This window comes from Cyphellophora europaea (assembly GCF_000365145.1).
Source record: "Cyphellophora europaea CBS 101466 unplaced genomic scaffold supercont1.2, whole genome shotgun sequence".
Lineage (NCBI taxonomy): Eukaryota > Fungi > Ascomycota > Eurotiomycetes > Chaetothyriales > Cyphellophoraceae > Cyphellophora > Cyphellophora europaea.
Window position 1 is genome coordinate 2191107 of NW_008481808.1, and position 12903 is coordinate 2204009.

The 12903-nt window shown below is 54.0% G+C and overlaps 4 protein-coding genes across 4 annotated transcripts; 2 read left to right on the forward strand and 2 right to left on the reverse strand.

The window, feature by feature from the left end:
* Positions 1–408: 408 nt before the first annotated feature.
* HMPREF1541_02339 (uncharacterized protein) lies at positions 409–1975 on the reverse strand (the record flags this gene model as incomplete). The annotated part of the gene is made up of 2 exons (XM_008716695.1): positions 409–1840; positions 1887–1975. The coding sequence occupies 2 exons, from the start codon at positions 1973–1975 to the stop codon at positions 409–411; spliced, it is 1521 nt and encodes a 506-aa protein (XP_008714917.1).
* A 773-nt stretch (positions 1976–2748) lies between these two features.
* HMPREF1541_02340 (uncharacterized protein) lies at positions 2749–4412 on the reverse strand (the record flags this gene model as incomplete). Its single annotated transcript, XM_008716696.1, has 2 exons — positions 2749–4142; positions 4187–4412. 2 exons carry the CDS (start codon positions 4410–4412, stop codon positions 2749–2751), a joined length of 1620 nt encoding a protein of 539 aa, XP_008714918.1.
* Positions 4413–5356: 944 nt separating this feature from the next.
* Positions 5357–7987, forward strand: HMPREF1541_02341 (uncharacterized protein; the record flags this gene model as incomplete). The annotated part of the gene is made up of 3 exons (XM_008716697.1): positions 5357–5447; positions 5494–7730; positions 7781–7987. 3 exons carry the CDS (start codon positions 5357–5359, stop codon positions 7985–7987), a joined length of 2535 nt encoding a protein of 844 aa, XP_008714919.1.
* Positions 7988–8633: 646 nt separating this feature from the next.
* On the forward strand, positions 8634–11351 carry HMPREF1541_02342 (uncharacterized protein; the record flags this gene model as incomplete). The annotated part of the gene is made up of 1 exon (XM_008716698.1): positions 8634–11351. One exon carries the CDS (start codon positions 8634–8636, stop codon positions 11349–11351), a length of 2718 nt encoding a protein of 905 aa, XP_008714920.1.
* Between the last annotated feature and the right edge of the window lie 1552 nt (positions 11352–12903).

A 12903-nucleotide genomic window follows, 5' to 3' on the forward strand; every position in this document is an offset into this window, starting at 1 on the left:
ATTGGTGTCAACGCCCTCCAGGTTCCGAATCCGTGCGTTTTCCGACGGAGAGGGCACCACCAAAAGCACCAGCGAATAGCGAAGCAGCATCAATGGGATTGGCGTCGATCAAGGACTGAAAAAGGCGAATGTTTGGTGCTGTCATACAATACTACTTATAGAAGGGGACAGGATGGCACGGCGCAGGAAGCGCAAGACCGTTGGTACCGAGTCTAGGCAAGAAGCAAGCCACTGTAAGAGAATCACAAGTGAGCGAGTGCAATCGAGAGATGTATTTGTACCCATTTTGATGCCTGCAAGTCACCTTGACGGCGTCGTCCTTCGTTACCCGTCTCTCGCTCGCCCAGGCTGCTGCCTTACCAGCATATCGTGCTTGGTACAACTATAACCCATGATAGTCGCCTGCCCTTAATACCCGCTCTGCTCCCGCCTGCTATCCCCCTCGCCCTCCCCTCCTCCCTCTCCCTGCACCTTCTCCTGCGCCTCCTTCATGCCCTCGCTGTCACCCCTCAAGCCCTCGAAATAGGCCTTGATGTCCTCAGCGCTCACAGCCTTGCCACTCTCCGCGTAGGGGCGCAGAAAGTCCTTGACCTTGTCCCGCAGGTGGTTGTACACCATCACACCCTCAATGGCGCGCACGCGGTCGACGTTGTTGAGAGCCGCTTCGCCGCGGTCCAGGAGGGAGCGCGAGCCTGCAGACCGAGTGGAGTGATGGGTGGCATCGCCGTTGGCGGACGAGGCGGAGGAGAGGGACGGCTCGTACACGGATTCGTCGTCGAGGAGGATGGGGTGGGGGATCAGACGAGGATAGCATGCGGGGCAATGGCAGAATTGGTCTCGGAAGTTGGCTTTGAGCATTAGGGAGAGCATTTCTGAAGGAGGGTGTGGAAGTTGGGTGTGTTTATGGGCGGGAGTTAGGTCGACTTTGCTGGCACTATTGTCGGCGATTGGATTTGTAGAGGTCTCGCCACTGACTGCGACAGCTTCTTCCTTGACCCGTTTCGTAGGGCTCGGGGGAGGGAAATGCTCTCCTTCATCAGACGCCTTCCTCTTAAGGCTTGGACGTTCGTTCTCAACGATCACAGTTTGTGGCTGTGAAGGCTGCGGCGCCGACGAGGATTGCCGGAACACTGCCGGCAAGAATCCTTCGGTACCTGCGTAGGCCTTGATCCAAGGGTTCGCCTCAACGCACTTGAAGCAGACCAGTGCCTCGAAGTCGTCTTCACTGGGAAAACCTGGAGGCATAGGATGCTCCTTGTCCTCGTTTTCGCTCGCTGCAGGCGCGGCATTCTCTTTATTTTCTTCGCCGCTCTGCAGATACCAGTCCTTAGGGAGACCCATTAAGCATTCTGGGTGATACCAGTCTTCGCCGCAACCACCATTTTCTGGCGTTCCTAGCCCAATGCACTGGAACATTGCGCCCTTCTCTTTGTCTGTGTCGTACTCATCGCCACAGGCACAGAATTTGTTCTGGAAATTTTGGTTGTAGGTATTCGTCTTCGCCGGCTCTTGAGAATGGACACCACGAGCGCCGGTGACAGCGTCCGACCGCAGTGTACACGGCGCGTCATTGGTAAAGCGCGCAGTACCGCAGTCGCAAACGAAGTGGCGTCGGTTGAACAGCTCGACTAGATTATGTTCGCCATGGCATGAGATGGAGCAGGCATAGCAGATGCCGGCTGGCGTATACTGCTGGGCTGCGGAAGCGGGAGGAGGACTGCACGTGAGGCAGGCATACACCTCTTGTCGAAGTGGCCCGAGAATACTGGTACACTTATCAAATTTGTAAGGGAGGACTTCTCGCGCGTCGGCCTCGAGCGCAAGTTGCTCATCGATGAAACTGTGATGGATCAGTCAACTGAATGACTTCTTCGCAGAAGACTTACTCTGCAGCAGTCTGTGAATTCTTGGACTGCTGACTGGCATTGGCAGCGGGTGCATCATCGGCCGGCTTATTATCTGGTATGGGATCCATGACGACTGAAGGCGCAATCGTTGATGCGAATAGGCAGGGGAAGTAGTGGTGGAGGTAAAAGCAGACCATCACCCAACAGACTCGGGCTGCGAGCGACAGTCGGGACGCGTTATGATTGGTTGACGCGGTCACTTCGGCGCGCTCACGCGAATGACGTACCGGTCGTCGAGTAAAGTAGAGGTATTCTGTTTCGTCAATCGTTGTTCACCTACGCCCAAGGATCAATCATCACCGATGGATCGCTCATGGTTCACTCCGATGCTGTAGGGGTCGCACAGCAATCCTGGCGAAAAGAGGCACTACACACGAGCAGCGCTAGCATCGGCAGTTTCAGCAGTGAACCCCAATGGTCGTTGCGGTGATGGCAAGATCATGACCGTCGTGGACGCATTCGTTATCAATACAACAAAGCTGTAATAGTAGTTTCGACTGAGCCTTAACCATGCGTGAAATGAAAGGACATGGGCGAGCCCTTAGGAAGACCTTCTCATGCCGTGGTAGGGATGCATCGGGTTCACATAGATGTATAGACGCGTACATCGTAAGAAGAGGCCATATCTCTATCTGCCACCCTACCAACATTTATGTGCGGTTCAGAAATGGGTTGACGGCTTGTGACAACTAACTCGTGCAACGGCCTATACGCACGCCAAGTCCTACAGGCAGTGAAATCTTGGCATGGCGCTCACGCAGTGTCGAATCTTTGCATCAGAGCCAGCTACATTGCGCGATTTCCGCTCTTGCAGTTCTCCACATGACTATGTATCCAGCTCCTACTGTGAAACGACTCTAAATATGGGGTACTCATCCCCAACCTCTACCGGTATGATGTTGAACGCGACAAAGCTGTCAATATTCTCCGGCTCCAGAGCAATGAACGCTAATCCGGCATTCTTCTGTCTCGTGCTTACGAGGAAACTTCCTGGCGGTAGCTCAACCTCAGTAGTCTTAGGCTCAGTTGTCACGGTGAGCAGCACGACTCCCTCGTAATACGAGTCCCCAAATTCCGCCGAAGTGATGTTCAGCGTCTCGACTTGGCCGCGGAATGGGTTAGTCAGTGTCTGAACCTCAAGTCCGTAGATTCGAAGTCGCTCGGCGAGGTCTGCCCAAGCCTTGGGAATAAGGTAGGCTTCGGGACGCTCGCGCGTTAGATTCGCATTGACGGGCGTTGTGACTGAGAACTCCACTGGCACTTGGACCACGCTTCCGTTGGTGATGTCGATCATGGAATATGGTCGGGTGATCACGTCGCTGGAGTCGGTGATAATGATCTCGTCGTGGCCGTCGATAAATTCCTGGATGCTGGTTTCCATCGTGTCATACACGTCTTGGGCATTGTCTGCGGCTGTCTCGATAATCGATTCGGCCATGGTCAAGCCTGAAAAGGTACGCCTGGTAAACTCTTGGTCGGCAATACCGATGCCACGCATCTCGCAGAGGAAAGTGATTGACTGCGTCAAGCCCATGGCGTTGCGGCCAATCTTGCCATCACTACCTGCTTCGGCGAAGGAGATACTTGAGCCAGGTGTAGAATTGGTGCTGCCGGTCACGTATGGCTCCCATCGTAAATCAGCAGCCTCCATGGCAGAACCTATGTTCTCCGCGAAGACTTCCTCCGAGAGCCGCCGAATCTCGGGGTGAATATTGAGGTTTTTGGCTGCACTGAAAAGACCGTCGCTAGCATGCTTGTAGCTGCCTCCATACGTGCTCGCGGCGCCATATTCGTGCATGTCCACAGCCACATGCGGAGCGAAGTCGTTGAACACTTGCTTGAGATCTCTCGTTTGCCGCCTTGCGAGCTTGATATGGTCTCGATTGGGGTCAAAGTTAGTTGCTAGTGTGCGTTGGAAATACGCGACTCCATCTGGATTGTATCGAGGTAGGATCATAATGTCCAGCTTTTCGAGCAGGGAGGCAGTCCAGGTTTGATTGGCGTCCATCTTGCCGAGAAGCGCCAGCAAAGACTGATCGCCTGCGGGCTCATTTCCGTGAACAGCTGCTTGAAGATATACTCGCACTTTATTCGACGTGTTGAGCGCAGAAGTCGACTCTTGGTTGGACTCAGAAAGGTAGACATATGGAAACGCCCGGCCTTCTTCTGATTGGAAATCTGCACTGGAGTATGACATCCACTCATTTCTGGCAGCTAGGCTACGGAGGAAGTAGTCTGTCACATTAGCAACGTGGTCACAATGCCGTGGCCTCACTCACCCAGCTCGTAGTCATCAGTCGGCCCTGAACTGCCATTTGCAAAGTCGCCGGGCACACTCTCCGGCTTCGTGAACGCTGGAGCAATGAGCTTCGTGTTCGGATCAGGGAAAGCTGCTTCGATCGTCGCATTGTCCCTGCGAACAGGCACGTGGTTGTCGCCGTATCGTTGTGCCTCGACGGAAGTCAGGACGACCGCCAGGCCAAGTAGAACTGACTTTAGGAGCATCTTAGCTTACATAAAAGATCCAGTATAGACGTTGAAGTTCGTGCAAAGTCTGTGCCTCCTCAACAATCGCAGCGTAATCGGCCCCATCTTGTATATACTTGGGAGGTTTCGGCATAGATACCGACGTCGCATTGTTGTAACGGAGATCCTCGTCATACCAGTGCTCAAATCTCGGCCGTGCGCACGAAGAGTGACATCTCGATTGCTCGTGTTAGCCCGCTATCTCTTGTGAGCTTCCATATGAGCGCAAGCTCGCATTGGCAACGCGAAAGACAAGACTTAGTAAACGTCGATCACCGCGGAGAGGCGTGGTCGGAGTGCGCCGGCGAGCTTCTCCGCGCTTGGCAAAATGTAACCGCCTGGATGGGCGTAGTAGTGGCTTCAAGTTGGCACGGACGCCACTGTCCGCCTCGATTGGCATGCTGCGAGGCACTTTGTGCAGCCTTTGACCGAAGGTAGAATACAACACGGCGTGGTGTGTTATCTGTCTCCTTGAGGGATATTTCACAAGTCAGGCGCGAGGAACTCGATCCCACGAAATTACAGAGGATCTGGACAGCTAGAGGTCCCTGACAGCGTACAGATCATATCACCATATTTGCCTGTGCAGGGTCGAGATAGAAAAACGGTGTTGATACAATGTGCGCCGACTGGTGTAGGTAGGGAGGGATACCCAGGCAGTGATAGGGTGAAGCGGGACGTCCACAGGGCTAAAGTGGTCGCATGCCAAGACGTCGCGTGTGGAAAGCGCGACGCGTTCCTGATTTCAATTTGAAACCCCCTCAATGTTGGCCTTCATTGGTATTGCCATCCTTCGAGAAGAGCATAAGAAACTAACACTTGTTGTGTTGCTATCATGAGGTAGTACTCCTAGCTTCCAACTGTCGAGAATTGCGTACAGGTGATACTGACTGCCTTTCTGCAGCTCACCTCTCAGACCCAGTATGTCCGCCGGCAACCGCGGTTCCAGTAACCCCTCGCGTCGCAAACGCCTGCGCGATGAGGATGAGGATGACGCTCTCTCATCTTCTCCTGGTATGTGGTAGCTGCCCTTTGGTGGTCGCATACTGACCGTCGCGAGCCCTCCCCTCTTCGCCTCCATTACTACCAAATAACGAGAACGATGACGAAGACGATCTGGACGCTCAGGACGACCTTATCGACGACATTGACGATGCCGATGAAATGGCAGAAGACGAAGACGGCATCGATCTCTTCGGCGATAACTTCATGAGAGACGAACGCGAACGCAGAGAGCAAGATACATACCAGGGCCGGATGATCGACGATGAAGGCGACTACGCAGATCTTGACGCGGCTACTAGACGACAACTAGAGGCGCGCATGGACAAGCGAGACCGAGAACTTGCCAGCAGACGGCGTATGCCCGCGGCGTTCATGCAGGACGACGAAGATGATGCTGGTGTTGACCTCACAAAGCAACCCCGCCGCCGCCGTCACGCCTATGATGAGGACCATGAGGATATGGACCTAGATGACAACATAATGGAGGAAGAGCTCTCTCTTGAGACACTTCAAGACGTTAAAGCTTCCAACATTGCCGAATGGGTCAACATTCCCGCAGTCACGCGAACCATTACACGCGAATTTAAGGCCTTCCTGACAGAGTACATCGATGCTCACGGGACTTCAGTTTACGGAACCCGCATCAGGACGCTAGGCGAGGTCAACTCAGAGTCTCTGGAGGTCTCGTACGATCATTTGTCTTCCACTAAGGCCATCTTGGCCTACTTTCTGGCGAATGCTCCGACTGAAATCCTGAAGATCTTCGACAACGCGGCGTTCGAGGTCGTCCGTCTCCACTATCCCAACTACGAGCTCATTCATCCTAAGATACATGTCAGAATCTCGGATCTTCCTGTACACTATACACTGAGACAACTGCGACAATCGCACCTCAACTGTCTCGTCCGTGTCTCGGGCGTGGTCACACGCCGGACTGGCGTCTTTCCCCAGCTTCAGATGGTTCGATTCACTTGCGGCAACTGTGGTGTAACATTGGGGCCTTTCGCGCAGGAGTCGACTTCATCAGAAGTAAAGCCTACGTTCTGCTACGGATGCCAGAAGCGGGGCCCATTCACCCTTAATACCGAACAGACCGTCTACCGCAACTATCAGAAACTCACGCTCCAAGAATCTCCTGGAACTGTCCCAGCAGGACGCTTACCACGTCATCGGGAGGTTGTTCTGCTGGCTGACTTGATTGACAAAGCCAAGCCAGGCGAAGAAGTGGAGATTACTGCTATCTACCGTAACAATTACAGTGGACAGCTCAACAACAAAAACGGGTTTCCGGTCTTTGCTACCATGCTGGAAGCCAATCACATCATCAAGACTCATGACCAGCTGGCTGGCTTTAAGCTGACGGAGGAAGATGAGCGACAGATCCGTGCACTTGCCAAAGACCCTCAGATTGTAGACAAGGTCATCGAGTCAATCGCACCTTCCATCTACGGCCACAAGGATATCAAGACTGCAGTAGCATTGTCGTTGTTCGGTGGCGTCAGCAAACAGGCTCAGGGCAAGATGAACATTCGAGGCGATATTAACGTGCTGCTTCTCGGCGATCCGGGTACAGCTAAATCTCAAGTCCTGAAGTACGTGGAGAAAACAGCCCATCGTGCTGTTTTTGCAACTGGCCAAGGAGCGTCAGCTGTCGGTTTGACCGCTTCCGTCAGACGGGACCCTTTGACAGCTGAGTGGACACTCGAGGGCGGAGCTCTTGTGCTTGCTGACCGAGGAACATGTCTGATCGACGAGTTCGACAAGATGAATGATCAAGATCGGACCTCGATCCACGAAGCTATGGAGCAGCAGACGATATCAATCAGCAAGGCAGGTATTGTCACCACACTCCAGGCTCGTTGTGCCATTGTGGCTGCAGCCAATCCCATCGGCGGTCGCTACAACAGCACTATTCCATTCAGCCAAAACGTCGAGTTGACCGAGCCTATTCTGTCACGTTTCGATATTCTAGTTGTCGTCAGAGACACTGTCGATCCGGCGGAGGATGAGCGTCTTGCCAACTTCGTTGTCAACAGCCACGGCCGTGCTCATCCAAACCAGTTGTCGGTTGATGATGGCGACACAGCTGCAATGGAGACCGAGGAAAATACGGTCAACAATGGCGAACCAGAGAAAGAGGGCGCCATTCCACAAGAGCTCCTGAGGAAATATATCCTGTTCGCACGCGAGAAGTGTCGACCCAAGCTCTACCAAATCGATCAGGATAAAGTGGCCCGCTTGTTCTCGGACATGAGGCGAGAGTCACTGGCCACCGGGGCTTATCCTATCACTGTGAGTGCACACCCTGGGACTGTGCACGTCAGACATCTAACTTGATGCAGGTCCGTCATCTGGAAGCGATCATGCGCATTGCTGAGGCATTTGCAAAGATGCGCTTGTCCGACTTCTGCTCATCGCAAGACATCGATCGTGCTATCGCAGTGACAGTCGACTCCTTTGTCAGCAGCCAGAAGGTTAGCGCAAAGAAAGCACTTGCAAGAGCGTTCGCCAAGTACGTAATAGTCCTACTCCAACCTCGATCCGGCTAACACAAGGTACAGATATACTCTGAAGAGACCAGACCGCCAACAGAGAAAGGGAGCTGTTGGTCGAACAACAACTGCTGGCTCGAATGCAACGGGCACAGTATCTGCTTAGTTACGATGATGCACGAATGGAGTTTGTTATGGCAAAGGCCAATGCACGGAGAGATGGGTAGATGATACCACTATGATGGGCGGGTCGTATGTTGTAGCTATTGTGGAGAAGGTTGGCCCTCCCATAGATGACTGGCGTCTGAAATGCACGATAAAATAGTATTTGTTTGCATGCTACCCCTACCTCAACAAACAACCAGTAACAGCATCTCGCTAATCGAGCCGATCGCCAACTGCGCTCTATACGCGCGACGCGTCGCGTTTTTAAGCTTTTCATGACTTCATCAAACGCCCAAATGATCTAGCCTCACATGTTAGGAGCACGTACGGGCCAGTGCTTTTGTTGCTGTGACTCTGTACCTGCCACGAACCGACAAGTTCTGCGTGGATTGGCCAATTTTGGATACATCATCCTCATAAGCAATCCCGACACAAAGGGTTCCAAGTCAAGGAGCGCATTTCTGCCGACTCACCCTACTGTCTCGCCACGCTTCCCAGACAGTGGAAGATTGAGCAGTGAAGCATGTCCTCTTGCACCATGTCACCAGAAACTACAACCACAGAGTCGGCGGGGCCCACTCCTGTACAATCGACGCCGCCTTCGTCGCCGCTCGAGGAAAGCAAAGATGGGGTGGTCAAGGAAGAGAATAAAACCGAAGTTGACGTTGAGGACGAGGAGGACATGGACCACAAGTCACGCGCTCTCACCAACCTGCTCAAGACTAGCTCTGTCTTTGTGGCTATCATGGCGGACAAGATGAAGGAGCAGCAGAAGCGTAACCAGGAGGAGGCCAAACGTGCTTCTGCAAAGAAAGCGAAGGCAGGAGACACAGTGGACGAGGGCAAAGGCCCAACCAGGAAGTCTGCGCGGACTGTGGCTACCATCGCTGACAAAGAGGAAGCGCAGAAGGACGAGAAAGAAATCAACCTACCCTCACGTGGTCGTGGCCGAGCGGCTAGACCCCAGAAACGCAATGCCGTAAAGAAAAACATAATGGACTACATGAAAAAGGAGGATGTTAACATCGACGAAGGTCCAACTGTCCAAGAAGCTCTCGCCGAGGCGGCTGACGAGTACGAAGGCGAGGGCTTGGGCGCACAGAACCTTGTGGCCACGGAGCAGCCGAAACTCATTACAGGCGGGCAGATGAAACATTACCAACTTGAGGGCCTAGAGTGGCTGAAGTCTCTTTGGATGAACGGCCTGTGCGGCATCCTGGCGGATGAGATGGGCCTGGGCAAGACGCTACAGGCCCTCAGCATGATTGCGTTCTTCAAGGATAACAACATTTCCGGCCCTTTTCTGATAGCCGCGCCACTGAGTACGGTACGCAACTGGATTGAGGAATTCAAGTTCTGGGCACCGGACATCGAGACCGTATTGTATCATGGCAGCAAGGACGAGCGGGAAGTCCTCCGGCGAAAGCACATGAAGATGAACAACCAGAGCAAGTTTGAGTTCCCCGTCGTCATCACGAGCTACGAGATTGTAATGAACGACAAGAAGTTCCTCGCCAACTACCAGTGGCGGTATATCATTGTGGACGAAGGTCACCGCCTCAAGAACATGAACTGCCGCCTCATCAAGGAGCTCATGAGCTACAACAGTGCTAATCGGCTCCTACTGACAGGCACTCCACTCCAAAACAACATCGCAGAGTTGTGGTCGCTGCTGCACTTTCTGCTCCCAGAAGTCTTCAACGATCTCGATAGCTTTGAGCGTTGGTTCGACTTCTCCTCGGTGCTCGACGACAACGGTGAGTCTAATGGGAAGACCAACAAACGCAAAAACAACCTAGTGTCCACCATGCACGCAATACTCAAGCCCTTCCTACTGCGTCGCGTCAAGACGGATGTCGAATCATCTCTGCCCAAGAAGCGTGAGTATATTCTTTACGCGCCTTTGACAGCCGAACAAAAAGACCTCTACCGCGAGATCCTTGCAGGCACGAGCCGCAGCTACCTGGAGGAGAAAGCTATAGAACGAATTGAAGCACGCTCGCTATCCCGTCCAGCCTCGTTGAAGCGCAAGGCCAATGACTCGGGACGTTCCACACCCGCCAAATCAATCAAAGCCACGCGCGCATCTACTCCCTCTTCCGAAACCTCCGTCGCCTCCACGCGCCGTGGGCGGAACGCCGCTCGCAACACCACCTACAAGGACGTCACAGATCGTGAGTTCAACAGCAAGCTGCGGCGCCTCGAAAATGGGGAAGAGGAAGTCAGGCTCGACACACCCAACCGTGTCGACGGCGCTAACAGTCCGACCGATAGCGACGAAGAGGAGGAACTGCAACGTGCACAAACGCTGAAGTTGGCTAAGAAGGAAATCGCATCCAAAAAGCTGCAGAACCCCATTATGCAATTGCGCCTAGCCTGCAACAGCCCGCACAACTTCTACTGGCCATGGGGGCCATCTACGGCCGCCGAAGCCGATTCGGGTGACTATCCCGACGTCGACGAGAGCCTGATCAGCGCATCGGGCAAGCTGTTACTCTTGGACACACTGCTGCCGCGACTGTTCAAATTGCGGCATAAGGTACTGATCTTCAGCCAGTTCAAGACGACTTTGGACATACTGGAGTCGTATGCTGGCGGGCTGCGCGGCTGGAAGACCTGCCGCATTGATGGGTCGATCTCGCAAGACGAGCGGCACGAGCAGATCATGGCGTTCAATACGGATAGCTCGTACAAGCTGTTTCTATTGAGCACACGCGCAGGGGGCCAGGGCATCAACCTCACAGCGGCGGATACAGTGGTGCTGTTCGACAGTGATTGGAATCCCCAGCAGGATCTGCAGGCGATGGATCGAGCGCATCGTATCGGGCAGACGCGGCCAGTCATCGTATATCGTCTAGCGACACGGGGCACGGTGGAGGAGACATTGCTGCTGAAGGCTGATGGGAAACGGAAATTGGAGAAGTTGGTGATTCAGAAGGGCAAGTTTAAGAGTCTGTTGGAAGGCGTAGATGCGGGATCGCGCAAGATGAGCCAGGTAGAGGCAGAGGAAGTCAAGGGCCTGCTGAAGGAGGAGGAGTGGGAACGCTATGATGTTGGGCAGGAGGGCAAAGAGATACTCAGTGAGAACGAGCTGGCTATCCTGACAGATCGGAGTGACAAGGCGTACGAGCACGCTGCAAAGGGAATTGGTGGAGGAGGCGGGGAGCGGGGCGTATTCAAGCTGGCGGCAACCAAGGGAGGTGTCGACGATGTGCTGGACGACTTGACAACAAAGAGTAGTGGCACAGGGAAGTAGCGGTCGGCAGGCGCGGACAGCGTGGTTGTTGGCTTAATGGTCCATAGCCAGACCATTCTGGATATTGATCACTAGAGCAAACATTGTTTGGATGCTACAGCACAACTCTGCCATGGCCACTAGAGTGATTCCGTGCCAGCGGGAACGGACGAACCGAACCTCGACGGAGGGATTTGATGTTAGCCACGCACGGAGCGTCGAGCGTACCGACGGCAAAGCTGTGGTCTTCAGACTTCTACAAGCATCATCGTTTCTCACGGATGCACTTACTTCGTTTGCCGAGCAATTGAGTTGCAGGTAGCAGGCGCAAGCGGGACGAGTACTTTTCGATCGACGTCTCCCAAGCGAGCCACGGCTCACCAGCGCAAAGTGCTCTGAATCTCGGATGCATTTCGGAACGAGGGAAAGTGTCTCACTCCGTATGGCCGCGCCAGATCCAAGAGCAAAATCGTAGCTTTAACACCGCTCAAGACCCTCGCCGGCTGGAAAGATGTGAAGATTGGGCCATCGGACAGCATTCGTCCGGCCGCAGACTCGCAGTGGCGGCTGCTACAACCTCGTCTATCAGCACAGTGCACACATTAGCACCGGAAGAAGCACTGTGTTGCGGAAAGTATCCCACATGAACTGTGGTGCAGGTCGGCTGGGCAGAGCGGGCATCACCCACGACGAGGCGGCCAAAACACCCTGGTGGGTGTCTGATCTCCTGCATAGTGCCAATCAAACGCCTGAAACAGAACTGCGACACGATGTTTGGCAAAGGTCTCGTGTTTCCAAGAGATGGCTATACACTTCACAATTGCTTGCGACAAGAAAGCAAGGCGAGACCTCGGTCCGCCTGCTTGTCCAAACTCTGTGGTCCTTCCTACTCTCGTCCGTTGGCACCGGCTGGGCCATTTGAAGCGCAACGGAAATGCGAGATTCCTTCTCTTCCTTCCATCCAATTTGCACCACTGACCGTTCTGGGTCGCGGGCACCGTCTCGCCAACATACGCCACACAGTAATTGATCAACAGATTCCACTGTCCAATCACAAATATAACTATTACAGCAACCGCAGCCACGCTCCTACTCCTTACGGAGTACTGTGTGATGAATCGTCTCGTGTGCCCTACTGCTGAGTTTGAAGATTGGCACCCCCTGCAGCGTATCAGAACCCGAAATAGTCGGCTTCAGGGGGCTCGTGCCCTTTTGCGCCATCTGTCAGCCTGTCCACTTCTAAGCGCGCAAACCATGTGCGAGAACTGGACGCCCAAGCAAAGGAAAGGAGCCGCTATTCTCAAACTATCACCTGGCGGAGATCCATCCCGGGTCGCCGGTCGCGGTCCCACCTCCTAGTTACGCCTCAACGACTCGTTTAGACTCCTGGCCGCCGACTCAATCGCTTTGGATTCCTTGTTCACCAGCGACTGGGGTGCGGGCCGCGCCCGAAGTGTTGTGGTTGTGGCACAATTGCTAGCGGGCCTTCCCGCCTCTCCGACTGTCACAGATGCCGACGCATGGACCACCTTAGGAGGATTTATGGTCGAAGCGAACCACCGGTAGTTCGGGG